Source organism: Mus musculus, chromosome 6 (assembly GCF_000001635.26).
Source record: "Mus musculus strain C57BL/6J chromosome 6, GRCm38.p6 C57BL/6J".
NCBI classification, from domain to species: domain Eukaryota; kingdom Metazoa; phylum Chordata; class Mammalia; order Rodentia; family Muridae; genus Mus; species Mus musculus.
Genome location: NC_000072.6, coordinates 54,472,234 through 54,488,402, shown reverse-complemented (window position 1 = coordinate 54,488,402; position 16,169 = coordinate 54,472,234). Strand labels below are relative to the sequence as shown.

Here is a 16,169-nt window from a genome sequence, read left to right as displayed (position 1 = left end):
TGTCTGTCAAGAAGTCAACACATCCTTCCCTTTGTCCAAGCCACTGTGGTCCTGTAGGCTTATAGATTTACCCTCCACGGTGATGTGCATAAATGTGCATGCACGGTTTTAGTGCCGGATGTCTTCCCTTCCTCTGTCTGAGTCACACAGCTAGAGTGGGTCCTAGACCCATCCTGATGACACGGAGGGAAAAGCCCCATTTCACACATCCCGAAGGCTGTTCTTCGTTTCTCTCTTCACTGCTCACTGAGAGACATATATCCCAGGAACCGCAGGGAAAGGTGCCCAACACTCTGCCCTGCTTGGGTGGGCAGGGAACTCTTGTCCTGTCTTTGGGGGGCAGGAAGTCTGCACTGCAAGTGGGGTCCTTACCAATCGCGTGCTGGCCTCCATTCCGCAGCTGGCCTCCAGGCTGCTGGCTTTTGCTGGAAAGCTCTGTGGTGGGCGATCTTGCAGGTGGGGCTGGAGGTGGGTTTAGCTTTCCCCCACTGGTTCCTTAACAGAGAAGAGGGCAGCTATTGAGATACAGAAGTGGGACAGTAGATTTAACTTTATGTGAGAGGTTAGGTGGTTAGCCCCTGTGTCGACGTGGGATAAATAAGAGGATAACTGGAGCCAACTTGTTTCTGACGGCGTTATAGCTTCCTTATCTGGCACAAGTTACATACCTCTTTGTACCTCAGTTTGTTCATCTATACAATGGGCATAATAGCAGCAAGCATTTTCTGGAGTGGTTGAAAAGACTTAATAAGTTAAAGTGCACGATACAGGAAATGTGCCAGCCTTAGCTGCCACTATACTACCAGTGATGCACTAAGCCTCATGGTCAGATGGCACAGTCCTACTGCAGAGGGATAGAACTGAAAGGAAGACGTATGGGCAAGTGCCCAGTGAGGTCAGAAGGAGGACTTTCGGAGGGTATTCCTGTCCTACACTCTGCGCACACTAGTTCTCCCCATGCTCTAAACCTTGCTTCTCCATCCAGCCTGGGTATAACCGTCTTGCCTGCCAGGGTCCATCTCACACCAACCTCCTTCCTCACACCTTTCCCTGCTTGGTTGGCAGAGGTGAGAGTCTCCCTGGTTCCCTCTTTCCTCTACAGTGCTTTGCTTGCTGCCTGCTGCGGCATCTCTAACTCACACCCTGGCGCCTCAGTACGGGTGCTCTCCTGCTGCCCTTTCCCTTGGTGACCCTGCCATGGCTCACTGCTCCTCAGGATGGGACTCCACAAGGGACTAGGAAGTAAATCATGCACTACAAGCTACATGCAAGCCCTCATTAGCAATGCCATGTGAAAGGTGGCCCTCATTAGCAATGCCATGTGAAAGATGGCCCTCATTAGCAATGCCATGTGAAAGGTGGCCCTCATTAGCAATGCCATGTGAAAGGTGGCCCTCATTAGCAATGCCACTTGAAAGGTGGCATTATTTTGAAAACAGCCCCTTAAGCAGCCTCCCTTACACAGGGGTGGATGAGGAACCTAGCATTTGAATTCAGGTGCCTACAGATCCCAAGAAACTGCCCACGTGCCTGTATATTTGTTTGTATGTAGTGTGCAGACATGTGTGGTATGCATGTGCATGTGATATATGTATATGTGTCTAACAGTTCATGTGTTGTATCGTGCATGTGTGTGGTGCACATATATATTTGCTATGTGGAGTGTGTACATGTATATGTATGTGGTGTATTGTGTGTGTATGTGATGGATGGACCTGTATATGTGTGCATGTATGTGTATGTGGTATAAGTAGCATGTGTGTGGGAGATGGACTGGAATGTGTGAGTGATATGTATATCAGTGTACTTGTGTGAAGAGATGTGTGTTCATCAGCCTGGGCATGTGCTGAGTGTTTCTGCATGTATGCATACATGCACAGCAGTATGGCTGCACTGGTCTCTGCTACATGTAGCCCTTGCATGTTCTCTCCTCTACAGTGTGTGCTTCACTCACAGTCCTCTCTAGGAAGGAAGTGTTCTTACTTTGGCTCAATACACAAGTCTGTTTTCTTCAGTTGGCTGGAGAATCTGAAGAATGCAGACTGTGCCAGACAGGTGTCACTCAGGTAACTAAACCAGACACCTAGCTCTGGAAACTGGCTGTATCTGACCCAGAGAGGAGGTCCAGAGCCAGCTCTCTCCAGAACCAGACCAGTGTCAAGCATCCTTCATACTGTGAGAGAGATACGTCTGCCTGCCACCCTATTTGACAGACAAGAAAGCCAAGAGAGGCTAAGTGGTTACCCCATGACACGCAGCTAAGGAATGGCAAGAGGATCAAGGTCAGAATGTCTGGTACCGTCTGTGGAATCTAAGATAGGGCTCCCAGCCTCCCTCAACAGTGGCTTCCATTCCGAAACAAATAGTAAGGTCCCCAAAACGGGTCAGGTTTTAGTGTCCTGCCGGAGACTGGGTTTGAACCTTGCCACCGCGTGCACGTGGCTCAGAGGAGCCTTGCAAACTACTTTACCTGGGCCTCGCCGCTTCTTCTGCAGGATAGCCTGAGGGCCGGGAGCACCTGGAGGTGTGGGCAAGGCCTTCTGCGTCTGGAAGCTGGGGGACTTGGGGGGCAACGGGGGAGGAGTCTCGCTGCCGCTGTTGTTTGCGCCTGGCAAAGGGGGCGGGGCCACAGCGGTCCTCGAGGAGCAAGAGGCATAGGTGGGGAGCGGTGGTGGCGGAGGTGGGGGTGGTGGCGGTGGCGGAGCTGGAGGTTCTCGCACCTCCTGTGCAGGGCTGTTGGGCTCTGAGTGGAGCCCGGGGTACCCACAGGGTGGAAGGAGAGGGAGCGGGGGTGGGATGGGTGGCAGGTGCAGTGGGGCTAGTTGGGGCCTCACTGCCTTGTCGCTCAGCGCCGAGGCTGGGGGCAGCGGGGGCGGAGTCGGGGGAGGGGGCGGAAGAGGAGGTGCGCAGGGTAGAGGAGGTGGCACCACAGATGGATTCACCTTGGTTGGAGGGGCAGGCGGGGACACCAACTGGGCTTTGATGGGGGAGGCTGGGGGGAGGGGCGGAGGTGGGGGTGGGGGTGGAGTGGGAGGTGGTGGGGCAGGCACACTGGGGCGAGGAGGGACAGGCCTGGCAGAGCTGTGCGTCTCTGAGGCATTGCCTAGCCTGGGAGATGCAGGAGCGGGAAGCGGGCCGCTGATGGCTTTGATAGGGAGCCGGGGAGAAGGTGCTCGGGAGCCAGGGCCCTGCCCGGACTTGCCACCTGGAAGTGAAATACATTCTAGGTTAGACCTGCAATGTGGGAAGGAAAAAGTCCAGGTGACTGGGCGGTACACAGGACTCACAGTGATGTCCCTGCTGCTGAGCAGTAGACTGTGCAGGCCCATTGTGAGGCTGCACACACCTGCAGCAGCCACAAGGCCGCTTTAAGACAGCCCTTTCTACCGCTTACAGTAGCAGTGTATTTGGCTAATTTTTAATACAACGATTTTAAAAAAAACTGAACGCTCACTGAAGCATAAATTAACGTTATGGCCTGCTAATGGTCTTAGTGACCAAATCAGGCCCTCCTGTGTCATTTTTGCATGTGCTGTCAAGAGGTGAAATTCACTCCCTGTCCCTGCTGGGCTTGTCCCTTGCTGTGACTAACCTAGAGGAAGGAGCAGGAAGTAACACTTGGTAGACTTCTAAGTTAGCTCCCGACAAACTTGCAGGACAGTCTCTAGAGACTACGCACATCTTTCTTCTCTCTTTTGATACCCAACATGGTGACAAATCCTACAGACTTGCAGATCATGTGGCTCTGAGGACCATCAGTCCAGTTGTTCTAAGCCAGGGCCCTGGAGACAGGGGAAGTAAGCCACCTCTTCAATTCTCAGCTGTTGGAATTGCTAAGGATGCTAAGATGCTAAGGAAACTAGGCAAGACCACCCTAGATTGTTAATAGACAGAATTACAGTCTAAATAAGCAGTCGTTTAAAGCTCCTACATTTTGGCTAGACAGCAGTGTCTAACTGATACGGCGATGGAGATTCATCAGAACTCAGCACACGCTGGTGGATCCACAGCACTGTCATGTCTGTTATGAATGACACTCTGTCTAACATGACACCTTTGCTAAACAAGTCATTCTCCAATTCTGATGATGCAATTTAAATAGATGATATTTAAAAAGATTCCCAGAGAACAAATCTGGGATTTGGGGAGCTTCCAGGATTAAAGTTCTCGAATGCACATCTTCTTGCTATGTAACTTCTTTTTTTGTTGTTGTTTTGTTTTTTTTTTTTTTTTTGAGACAGGGTTTCTCTGTAGCCCTGGCTGTCCTGGAACTCACTTTGTAGACCAGGCTGGCCTCGAACTCAGAAATCCGCCTGTCTCTGCCTCCCAAGTGCTGGGATTAAAGGTGTGTGCCACCACCACCCGGTGCTATGTAACTTCTTATGAATCATGTTTCCCACATGAAGAAAGACCACCAGGCCACTGGGTTCAACACTTCCTTACCTGACACATCTCTCTGGCCTGCCGGTCTCAACACAGGAAAGCCACCAGCAAAGAGATCTCCCAGGGCAGGGGGTGTGTTTCCTCCCCTGGCATTGCTGCCAGCAGCTCCTCCCTCTTTGCTGGTTCCTTTTGAACCTGGAGAGAAGAGGCAAGAAGATGAGTAGGAAGAGCCAGCAGGCCTTTCCCACTCTAGCCCAATGCCACCATTTTCACTGCGTGTGTTCTCATACCTAAACCTGTCTGCTAACCAGTCTAGTCCTATCAAGGTGCTGAGCATCTGTGGCTCAAATTAGAAAACTCAACTGACATTGAAAGGTCTAGACGTCTCTCCACCCACAAAAATCCAAGCTTAACCCACTCTGACATTTTAACTTCATATTTTTTTTATTTGTGGGTCAGAATGTCCTGGCACGTGTCATCAGTGACCCTGCCTTCCATATATGGTGGTCACCAACCATAGACACTCTGAAGACATCAACGTAGACAAGAATTCCAGGTTTGAATGAGGTCTCAGGCATCTGAATACTTGGTCCCCAGTTGGTGGCACTGTTTGGAAAGGTTTAGGAGGGGGATGGCTTTGTTGGAGGAAGTACATCATTGGGGATGGGCTTTGAGAGTTTAAAGACTCTGGCTGTTTCCAGTTGCTCTCTGCTTCTTCATTGTGGCTAAAGATCTCAACTTGCAGCGCCCAGCTCCATCCGCAATGTCTCTACTCTGCCAGCACAGCCTCTCGTCCCTCTGGAACTGTAAACCCAAGTAAACCTTTCCTTCTATAACTTGTCTTGGTCATGGTGTTTTATAATAGCAATAGAAAAGTCACTAAGACACAAGCTAAGGCTAACACATGCAGTTAGGGCAGGGTGTCCACTGTTGGATGAGCGGTCAGATTACTCGGAATATTATATGCGGTACTCCTGGCAGTAGGTGGGACAATAATAGGCATCAGTCTGCTAACTGAGCTTAACCAATTAGACAATGAGTCCAATCAGAAATGGAGCCTTATTATAATCAGTGTTGGAAAGGTTTCATTTAAAACGTGCCCATTGGGGCTGGAGAGATGGCTCAGCGGTTAAGAGCACTGACTGCTCTTCCAGAGGTCATGAGTTCAAATCCCAGCAGCCACATGGTGGCTCACAATCATCTATAATGAGACCTGATAACCTCTTCTGGTGTGTCTGAAGACAGCTTACAGTGTACTTATATATAATAAATAAAATAAATCTTTAAAAAAAGTATTTGTCTTTGGGACTAGAGAGATGGCTCAGCTGTTAAGAGCATACACTGCTCTTCCAGAGGACCTGAACTCAGTTCTCCGTGAGCAGCTCACATACACTGGCAGCTTATAACCTGCTGCAACACCAGTCTCAGAAGATCTGGTAGTGCTCTGGCCTCTGCAGGCACATGTACTCACATGTACATACACACAGGTGGGTATGCACATGCTTGCACACATGTGCACACATACACATAATTAAAAAGAATAAAAATAACTCTGTAAAATTGCGTGTTTGTGCCCTAACATGTAGTTGAGGTACAATACTAGCTATAGGACTATTTTTGAGAATTGCCATCATTTTGAAATATGTGAAATCATAATAATACCTTGCATTACAAAATGTTTTTGGACATAACATGTTAACGTTTTGCAATCTTGACCAAATGTAAAAGGGTTTTTTTTTCATTTGCACAATTTTCATATTGCATTCACATTGCAATAGCATTGTGCATGTATCTGATGACACTCAATAGGACAGTTAAAAATGGTGAAATTTACTATGTGTATTTTATCACAATTTAAAAATGATACTTATTATGAGGGGGTTTTGTTGTTTTGTTATTTAAAAGTAATGAAAGATAATGTAGGCTCTACCACCGGTAGCCTTTCAGAGAGGAGTGTCTGAATCTCTCGCCTGGTGGCCTGTCCCTGAAGCAGGTCCGAGGTGGTTTGAGAGTGCATGGGTCACAAATGCAGACCAGCTAGGGTTGAGTCTGACCATGCTCTATGCAGCCCCGTCCTGGGCTCCGTGCAGCTGCTCACTCACCCTCGATCTGTGGGGCACTGCGGTCATTGATCTGGGTGACTTTCCGCAGGCGTGTTCCTTGCTGGATATCAGCCAACAGTGCACTCCGGCCTTTCAGATCTGGCTTCCTTAAGCTGGGGGTGTCTGTGCTGACCTGCAAGGGAATTGGGATTTGACTGTTATAAAAACAATCAACAAGAAAAAAACCCATAGCATTTGCAGAGAAACAAAATGCTCTATCAGCTGCATCTCTCTCCTACGGGAGTTCTGCTTTTCCTGCCCCATTTCCAAGGCCAGGAACTTCATACCATTATCTACACTCTCAGATCACGCCCACACTTCTCTGTCTGGGACATCAGATGGACTCTGTACTAGATGTCTATACACTCACTGCCCATCTTGAGCAGAAAGTCCTGGTGGTCTCAAGGAGCCCTTTTCACACACCTGGGCTTCCATTTTCGCACCCCTGGCTACTCCTAGATTCTGCATAGATCTATTGTAGGCCACTGTGCTTTTTAGCTGCAGCGGATTCAGGCTCTGGGAGCCGGCTTTATGGGAGGTGTAGTGACCTTTGTATGGAGCTCAGTGGAGAACTAGGAAGCTCAAGAGAAACGGGGTTCTCCAGGGTCAGAGAATTAGAAAGACAGGGAGTCAGGGGTCACAGGGTATTTTAGTGACTATATACTCTACTTACTGGGTGAGTGCATGGTTAGTGAATGAATGAATGATTGGATTGGCTCCAACAGGTTTAAGACACCCTGTGAGTTCTCCTGAACATACACTTGTGCCAGGGACACAGGCATAACCTGCAAGGAGCTATTTCCTCTGTATCAGAGTGCATGGCTGAGTAGCCACTGATGGTCACAGAGACCAGGGACCAGGTAAATCAGGCTCCTGGGAAGCCTCACGCAGTTCCTGATGGGGCACTGGGCTTTGAAAATCCTTGTTCTAGTCAGAAAAGTGGGGTGGTTACAAATGCTCTCATAGATTCTAAGAGACTGGAACTTTTGCTAACTCACAGCTGAGTTAACATACCCTGCGGTCACTGCTATCCTACTGTGGTCCTAGCCCTGTCTTTTTAACCCACTTTAAGACAGCAACAAACAAGCAACCTCACCTACCTTGGGTTGCCCATGTGATGAATTTTTTTAAAAAACGATTTATTTATTTTATTTATATAAGTACACACTGGAGCTGTCTTCAGACACACTCGAAGAAGACATTGGATTCCATTACAGATGGTTGTGAGCCACCATGTGGTTGCTGAGATTTGAACTCAGGACCTTTGGAAGAGCAGTCAGGGCTCTTAACCACTGAGCTATCTCTAGCCCTCCTGCCCCCATGTGATTAAACCTTTACAGCCTAAGCTAAGGCATGGCTTTAATCTTATTATATGGTCTCCCATGCCGCTGGCCCATGAGTAATTCACACACACACACACACACACACACACACACACACAGAGAGAGATTTACAAGACAGCATTCAGGCAGGCACAGATTCAGGTTCATATCACAGACAGATTAGAGACAAGAGAGAGACTCTGGCTTGCTCTTGGTTAAATTACTCCAAGATTGCTTTTCTTAATTCGACACCGGCATATATTGTGATTCTGGGCTTATAACTAATGGATCTATCTAATCCAGTGTAGAAAAGAAAATTAGGTTGCTCGATACAAACTCCTGGGCTGTGCATCATCAGAGACGCTGTGTTCTGGGCTAAACATAAGGAGTCCACCAGTGACTCTGGCTTGACTTAGACCCTCAACGTGTTTGAAAGGCCTAAGCTCTAAAGCCCGATCCGTGTTGCCTGGAAACACACTTTCTGAGCCTTTAGGAGAGGCTTGTGGATGCTGGTCGGTAACATAGCTGTGGACCGGGCTCTCCAGTTCCACAGCCTTCAGTACATTTAGACATAGTTCAAATGCTTTTATAATACACGTACAATAGGGTTATTTCTTACACAACGTGGTTTTAAAATACTCTGTACAAGCCATTAAAATCAAAGTCATTTAAAATGGAATGAGTAAAAGCATCAGGGCCCTGGGCAAGAGGGATACAACTGTTCTTGTAAAACTGACCTTAGGGTCTCAGGTGTGCTTTATGTGTGGCTAGGGATGCTGGGCAAGGAGTGTTCTGTAATTCTCTAAGTGCAGGACAAACAGCAATGGAAGTCCTATGCATGATGGTGGTTTTGAGGAAGGGGGAGGTTTATAATGTTCTGTTTGAGAGGCACTCATGTGGTGAGAAACTCCTATCCCCTTCCACTCCCCAGAGAAGGATCATCTCGTCTACTTCAGACTCCAGGTTTTAAAAATTGTATTTCATGTGTATGGGTGTTTTGCCTGCGTGTATGTTTAGGTACCATATGTTTACCCGGTACCCTCAGAGGTCAGAAGAGGGTGCTATATCCTCTGGGACTGGAGTAACAGAGGATCATGATCCTCTGTGTAGGCGCTGGGAATCAAACCAGGGCCTTCTGGAATATGAGGCAGTGCTCTTCCCTGCTAAACCATCTCTCTCCAGCCACTCAATTTCACTTACGGCCTGAAGACATCCTTACTCTCTGATTTTGCCCATTAACAGATGTTTCAGGTGAGGGCCCTGGAGACTGACGCATTGAAATCATTATCTTAATTTTGTTACTTATTTAGCACGGGCCTCAGTATGTGCCTGGGGATTCTTACATGACAGACTGACAAATGAACACATTCTCCAGCAAGCACACTGGTGAACATCCCTTCTCTCTTGACTCTCTCCTGCTCCTGAGTTTGTCCTGGCAATTTCCCACTAGAGGGCTCTCCGGCACCTGCCACCATAAGGCACCTGCCAATCTCTCTGTGAGGCAGGCCAGGCAAGAATTGCTAACTTCTGGGGGAAAAAAAAAAGCCATATATATATTTAGACTTAGTGGGTTTCTGACAAAAGGACACATTCATTCATATGTTGATGATTATACTACACACAGACAGTCATTTCTACTCAAGCTACAATATTTGTCAATCTTCCAACTATAGTGGTTTAAAAAAAAAAGACAACCCTAAGAATCCTTGTTACCATGGAGACAGGATAATGAAGCAGGAAGAAAGAGTTCCTAAATATCCACTGAGTATTTTTCCTCTGTGCCAATCCTCACCATTGGCAACTTCACTAAAATCATAAGCACAGGAAAGGAAGCAACCCTGGGCACTTTCCCTGTGGAAAACAAGCTTGCAAATTGTCTGAAACACCCATCATGACATCCCTGCGAAGACCACTCTTGTTTCTTCCCGATAACAATGTGACTGAGAACAAAGATCTGTCTGCTTCCACCCAAAGCCCTGGTTCACACAGTTTGCTACTGTACGACTCAAAAGAAGTCATCCAGGAGCTGGAAAGAATATGAAATCCCACAGAGGACAGGCACATGAGCCTTTCTCTTTGGATAAAGAAGCTGAAAGCCAGAGGTAAGCCAATAAGCAGATTAGAAATACCAAAATCAAATGACAGCAACACAGAGCCAAGGGTAGCAGTAGAGGTGGAGAGGTGGCTGCTCTGACTTGGATACATTATAAAAGCCATTTGTGTCCCTTTGCTGCTCCAGTAAATGAAGCAGCGGAGCTGCGGTTGTTATCTGGGCAGGGAGTGACAGTCTAGATCAGAACTTTGATGTGTCCTCCACCACACCTCTTTGCTTCCCTCTGCCACCTGGCCTCTGTTGTAACACTGTCTTCTGTGAGAAAGGCTGACACCAATGTCGCTGGTTCCCTCTCCTCTCATCTGAAAAGCTGCTTCTTTAAGAATACGTATTTATGTCTTTTTAATTTTATGTGCAGACCAAATGTGTGCCTAGTGCCTGAGGAGGCCAGAAGAGCCTCCTGGAACTGGAGCTACAGAGGGCTGTGAGTGGTTGAAGATCCTGGAAACCGAGTCCAGATCCTCTGGAGGTGTAGACAGTGCCCGGGGAGGGGCTTCTTTCTTCGGTGGACGGAGGTTTGCTGAGGGGACAACAGAGACCAAAAAGCAGAGAGCCAGTACCACATATTCCTCCCAAGGCTCAGCAAATGTCTCACAGAGAATGGGAAGGTTCTAAGGGCCAGAGCTCCCAGGGGCCGCTGTCAAACTGTCTTCCAGATGTGAGAGCCGCTGTACTCATAAGCTCTCTACAGTTGTGGATGCTACACAAGACTTTGTCAAGATCAATCTGGTCAATATCCTGGCATGCATGGCGCACGTGTGTGTGTGTGTGTGTGTGTGTGTGTGTGTTTGTGTGTGTTCACTAGTTGAGAAGCTACAGGTAGTTCATGACTACCAGAAGAAAGAAGTCAGATTTCTCAGAAGTAGGGGGTAGGTCCCAACCTATAAAGGCTAGTCCTACACTCATTTACATTTGGGTTACACTAATTAAACTCAATAGGTAATCTAATCTATCTATCTATCTATCTATCTATCTATCTATCTATCTATCTATCTATCTACCTACCTATCATCTATCATCTACAGAGTGTGGAAGGACATAAAAATGAAGGAAAGATGGGATAGAGCAAGCTAGAGAAAAGCTGAAGGTGGGGAGTGAGGGATGAATTTGATCAAAATAAAATGTATTCAAATATGAACGAGGAAAAGGGCCAGTGGTTGTCCCAAACCAAGCCAGGTACTTCTCTCAAAGGTGATCTAAACCCGTCCCTGTATTTGTTGGCGTTTGAAGCTAGCATATAAAGTAACAGGTTTAATTCTGACATGTCCATACACATTTTGTCCTTATTCACCTGGTCTCCTATTGCTCCTCCCTGTCCTCCTGCCTCTTGCTGGTCCCCCACACCCCAGAGCCTCCTTTCTGCTTTCTGGTCACAGGCGTTTCACTTGCTTCTTTCTTTTTTTCCTCTACCCCCCCCCCCCCCGTCCCTGAAAGTTTCTTCCTCCTTCTGATGAAGTCCTTTGTAGTTTCTTGACCCACCCTCACTTGCATATGCATCCTGAAATCTAGGTCCTGCATCTGAAAGAAATCATGCAGTATTGGTATTTCTGCATCTGCCCCCTACCCCCACTGAAATCTAGGTCCTGCATCTGAAAGAAATCATGCAATATTGGTATTTCTGCATCTGCCCCCTAGCTCCCTTCCCCCAACGACTCCAGTTCCATTCACCTTTCTGCAGATGTCAGATTTATGCTTTTCTCTTTATGGCTGTTGCACTGAAAAGGGGTGCACAGGTTCCCTGGCACACGGGGCCTGCACATTATCTCAGCCCTAGGCTACCCCAGCAGCCTCAGACTCGTGGGCAGACAGGTCTCAGCAGCTTATAACTGTCTTTGGCAGTTTATTGCCAAGCCTGGATCACAAGGACAGCTAGAATAGCCTCCCACCTGCTGCTGTGCTTTTTGCGCGGAAGAACACAGGGAACTCTGAATCCAGGAGAGAGACGGAAATATCCTGTGAAGGAGGGGTGGCCTACCCACTCTCCCCCATCAGGCCCGACACGATGTTCTCTGCACTCCAAATGGTACCTAAGTCATGCTGTTCAAGAACGAGGCGTTTTTGCCATACACAGTCTTATGTTTCATTTTTAGAATTCCAAATTGCAATTCAAATTCGTGAGCAGAATCAACGGCCTGTCTAACCTCTGCAAAAGCCGGATATCCACACCAAGGCTGCGCGAACACATGCGCAGAACTGTACTTGCTCGCTTCTTGCTTGGAGACAGGATGAGCGGCCCCTTCGCTGGTGCTGAAGAATACAGGTGATGTCTGGACTTTTTGCTACCCCATGAAAGGTTATCTTATGCAATGGTGCAACTCTGCTGTCTAGATGGGCCACTGTCGGCTTCGTTCCCTGCCCCATTCCTTCACAAATTCCTGCATTGTCTCCTGGGGCTGTGTCATAAAGCAAGCTCTCATGCTTGTGTCCAGCCCTCCTCCACATAGCAACCAGCCTGACCTTTTCAAGGGTAAACGGGCATGAGGTTTACCATGGCACTTTCCTCTATAAAATTCATTTCTGTCTCAGAACTGCTCTTCTGCATCCAGCTCAAAATCCCCTATAGCACAAGGTCCTTAGGGACCAGCCTAGATTTTCCATTTCACCAGCGAGCTTACCTCCAGACCCTGACTCGAGCTATCGCATTGATCTTTTTATACTGGCGTTTTGGCAATCTTCCAAGAAGCCTTGCGATCCTGGAAGACTCCGTGTTCCTAGAGCAGTGTTCCTACCTTCAACAGAGCACCTGCCACCCAGATCACTCCAGGAATACCTGCAATGGCCTTCCATCTCATACAGAATAAAACATTCATGCCCCTGCCTGAGCTCCCATGTTCACCCATAAGCAGCAGCAATAGCAGCATTCCTAGACAAGATCGCGGAGCACATTAGTTTAGGTATTACGTTAGTAACTGAGGGCTTTTCTCTTGAGCCTCCTCAAGTCCTGGGAACTAATGTATAAAGTCGTTCATCAGTGACAAATGCTGTATGTTTTGGTTGGAAATCCAGTCTCCTTATATATCTAATGTCCTTTAGAACTTGTGGCTCTGGGGCAGTTGGACTTCTGGTTTTCTATGTACAGCCTAAATCTTTCTCTCTCCACAGTGACTTACTACTCCTCTGATGTTTCTTCCTACTTTTCAAAGGATTTCCTATTGAAGGGACTTCAAGACTTGTTATCAGAGAATATGGTTCTTCTGTTTGTTTATTTGTTTAGCTGTAGTCATTTTGTAATGATCCTGACTCCACAGACCCCAGCCTGCCTGTTCTTAGAAAGCACCCGAATGCAGGAGAAAGCTGCAGCCCTCCAAGGCTATCTCAAGACTGATTCCCCATAGTATCCTCTCACCTATATTCTGTGGTGATTTGACGGAGAACAGGCCCCATAGCCTCATATACTTGAATGTTCATCACCAGAGAATAGCACTATTTGCAAGGATTAGAGGTTGGGAGGTGTGGCCCTGTTGGAGGAAATTTGTCACTGAGGGGTTGGGGGTGGGGTTGAGGTTTCAAAAGCCAGCGCCAGGACCTGGTTCTTTCTGGTTCCTTGCCTCCAGACCAGGGTCTAGCTCTTAGCTACTGCTCCAGGGCTTGTCTGCATGCACACCACCACGATCCCCGACATGACAATAAACGGACTAAACCTCTGAAACTGTAAGCCAGCCCCAAATGAAATGCTCCATTTCGTAAGAGTTGCTTGGGTCATGGTGTCTCTTCACAGCAATAGAACACCGACTAAGACATTGTTGATGTTGTTGTTGATGATCTGGGTTTGTTGTTGTTGCTGTTGTTTTGGGGGTTTTGGGGAGAGGGGTTGGGTTTGTTTGTTTGGTTGGTTGGTTGGTTGGTTTGGTTTGGTTTGGCTTTGTTTTTTGGCCCTCGAAACACAAATTCAATTTGAAATCACTCTTTTGCAATGTGCCAACATTCCTGGGATTTAGGAGTAATTTTAAATTTTGAGAAGATTTGATTTTTAAAACCCATGTTGGATCTGGAAGGATAATTTCATTCATAACTATTAAGAAGATCAGACTTTCCTGGGCTGAGAGTCTAAAGCTAATGAACAATCCATGCTGTGAGCAGTGTTTCTTCTCTCCTCTAAGGATGTCAATGCAAAACCGGCTCCCACTTCAAAGAGAATAGGAGTTGATTCTGGAGCCAAGCATACATGGCCATGGCTCTGGAACACAGATACAGTCACCCCAAATGCCACAGTCCAAAGTGGCAACAGTTTCACAATGTTCTTATAACAGCAGAACAAAGAAAACCCCTAAGTCAAGGCATCTTTCAAAGACCTGAGGGGAGGGGCGTTAGTGGGTTACAGCAGGGTAGGGAGTCTTAGCAGTAGGCCTCTGACATTGTCTGATGGCATTCTAAGGAGGCCTTTGAGTTGGTGGAGACTAGGGATCTGTTTGTATATCCCTCCCCCCACCCCCAAAACTTCTTACCTGACAGCCACAAGGATGTTAGGTCAAACACTGAGGCGGAAAACAAATGGCCTTAAGGGACTAAAGGTGGAGAAATAGTTTGCTTTCCAATCTGTAACATTCCAGCTCTACAAAGCCACAGACATCACAGCAACCTCCCCTCCCCCATCAGCCTGCTAGCATGTACTGGTGTGCCTTTAAACAAACAAACAAACAAACAAACAAACCTGGGAGCTTCATGTCACAAATACTGCCAAAGATAAACATGGCCCCGTGAATAATTTGCAAATTCTATGAACTTCAACCCCAGTTCGCCACTCCAGCATTTCTCCCTCTGGTAGCGTGTTTCTTTCTCCACTGTCTGAAACCAAAGCTCAAAGCTATTGTGGCTCCTCTCTCTTTCTTGTGATATAACAGAGCTTCCACAGGTGCCTGGCTCCCTCTCTCTGTTCATGAATTCCAGGCATTATCTCCAAGCCTCTGTGTGTCTCAACCCATTTCAGGAGCCTTTGAACTACTCAAATTGGCAATATAGTGATTGTGGACACAAAGTCCAGTTTTTTGAGTGAGGCCCAGACATGAAACAGGCTCAACTTCCTAGAAGCACAGAACCTTTGGAGAGATAAGCCCAGGGAAGTCTGACTCTCTCAATACCAAGCTTTTCAGCCCTTTCATAATGACATCACCCAAGGAATGCAAGGCAGGCCTACAGTTGGGACAATTGCCCTCTGGCCTGGGACCAGGAGGCGCATGTTGCTTCACAAGCAATGTGGGGGTGGGGGTGGGGGTGGGGGTAAGAGGTATCATAAGGAAAAGGGAAGGCCCAGGGAGGGAGGGCAAAGCTTCGAGAAGGGTGGTACCACAGGAGCAAAGTCCTAGGGCTCTGTCAGTGCCAGAAAGGACAGTTAAGGCTGAGTGTCGACTCCAAGAACTGCCGGTGAGTGTATCAAACGTCTTGGTGTGGGAGGGGGTGAAGGGGTGGGGGTGGGGCTGTAAGCCCTGGATGGAAAGTGCAGAGTAACCCTATGCGGTGCAGGCCACAGATGGCCAATACCCTGCGCTGTAAGTTACCTGCACCTGACACTCCCTCGTCAGGTAACCCTCAGCTCTTAGGTGCCAGCCTTCCTGGTCTGCCTCTTTCTAGCTCTTCCTCTCATTGCCTCCTTGCTGGTTGCAGGCAAGACACAGTGTTTATATGGCTTCTAGACCAGGGTTTCTGAATCTCGTTCACATGCAAAGAGTCAGAAGTAGAAAAAAGATAAGCAAGGGGAGGGGGAGGATGACAAGATATTCCAATACGGTATTATGATAAGGTAGATTTAGACCCACCCCCACCCCCCACCACCTCTGCTTTGCACAGAACCCACAGGAAGCTTCTAGATCTGGACATGGACTGGATCCCCGAGAAACAATGACTCCGAGATTTGTTCAAAGAGAAACCAACATACTTCTTCTCCACTCTAGAACCTTCGTGGACCCTGAGGTCCCTGCTCCCGAAGTCACTGGCATCCTCACCTCTAACTCGGGTCTCAGTCCAGTCTCCGGGCCCTGCCAATGAAGCGTGGGGCCCCTTCCTTCATGAGGTAGCACCCAAAGCATCCGCCCTCGGCTTTAGCCACCAACCTTCCCTCTTCCCTACAACCTTTTCCCACATTCATGGCTTTTTATTTTGTTTGGTAACCTATTGAATTAAAGTCCCAACATCCTCAATGGGACCCAGATCCACTTTGTATTAGGATAATACAATACCTTGACCGCTTACCTGACTTCCTCAAGTGTCCATTTTCCTACCTGCAAACTTGGGAAGAGAACAACAACCACTACA

The 16,169-nt window shown here is 47.7% G+C and overlaps 2 protein-coding genes across 6 annotated transcripts in view; one reads left to right on the top strand and one right to left on the bottom strand.

Annotated features, from left to right (window-relative positions):
- The window catches only part of Scrn1 (secernin 1), a 91,724-nt gene extending 78,115 nt beyond the window's left edge, over window positions 1-13,609 (top strand). Inside the window, exon 9 of the mRNA XM_011241459.2 lies at window positions 12,011-13,609. The gene's annotated coding sequence lies outside the window, so the exon portion shown is untranslated. The remainder of the gene's footprint in view (window positions 1-12,010) is intronic.
- Window positions 1-16,169, bottom strand: part of Wipf3 (WAS/WASL interacting protein family, member 3) — a 74,551-nt gene that overhangs the window by 15,366 nt on the left and 43,016 nt on the right. For all 5 annotated transcript variants that reach the window (XM_006506294.4, XM_030255480.1, NM_001167860.2 and 2 more), the window contains exons 3-6: window positions 6,486-6,618; window positions 4,444-4,578; window positions 2,471-3,205; window positions 373-495 (exon numbers count right to left, since the gene is read on the bottom strand). In XM_006506294.4, the coding sequence (XP_006506357.1) occupies window positions 373-495; window positions 2,471-3,205; window positions 4,444-4,578; window positions 6,486-6,618 (1,126 nt within the window). The remainder of the gene's footprint in view (window positions 1-372; window positions 496-2,470; window positions 3,206-4,443; window positions 4,579-6,485; window positions 6,619-16,169) is intronic.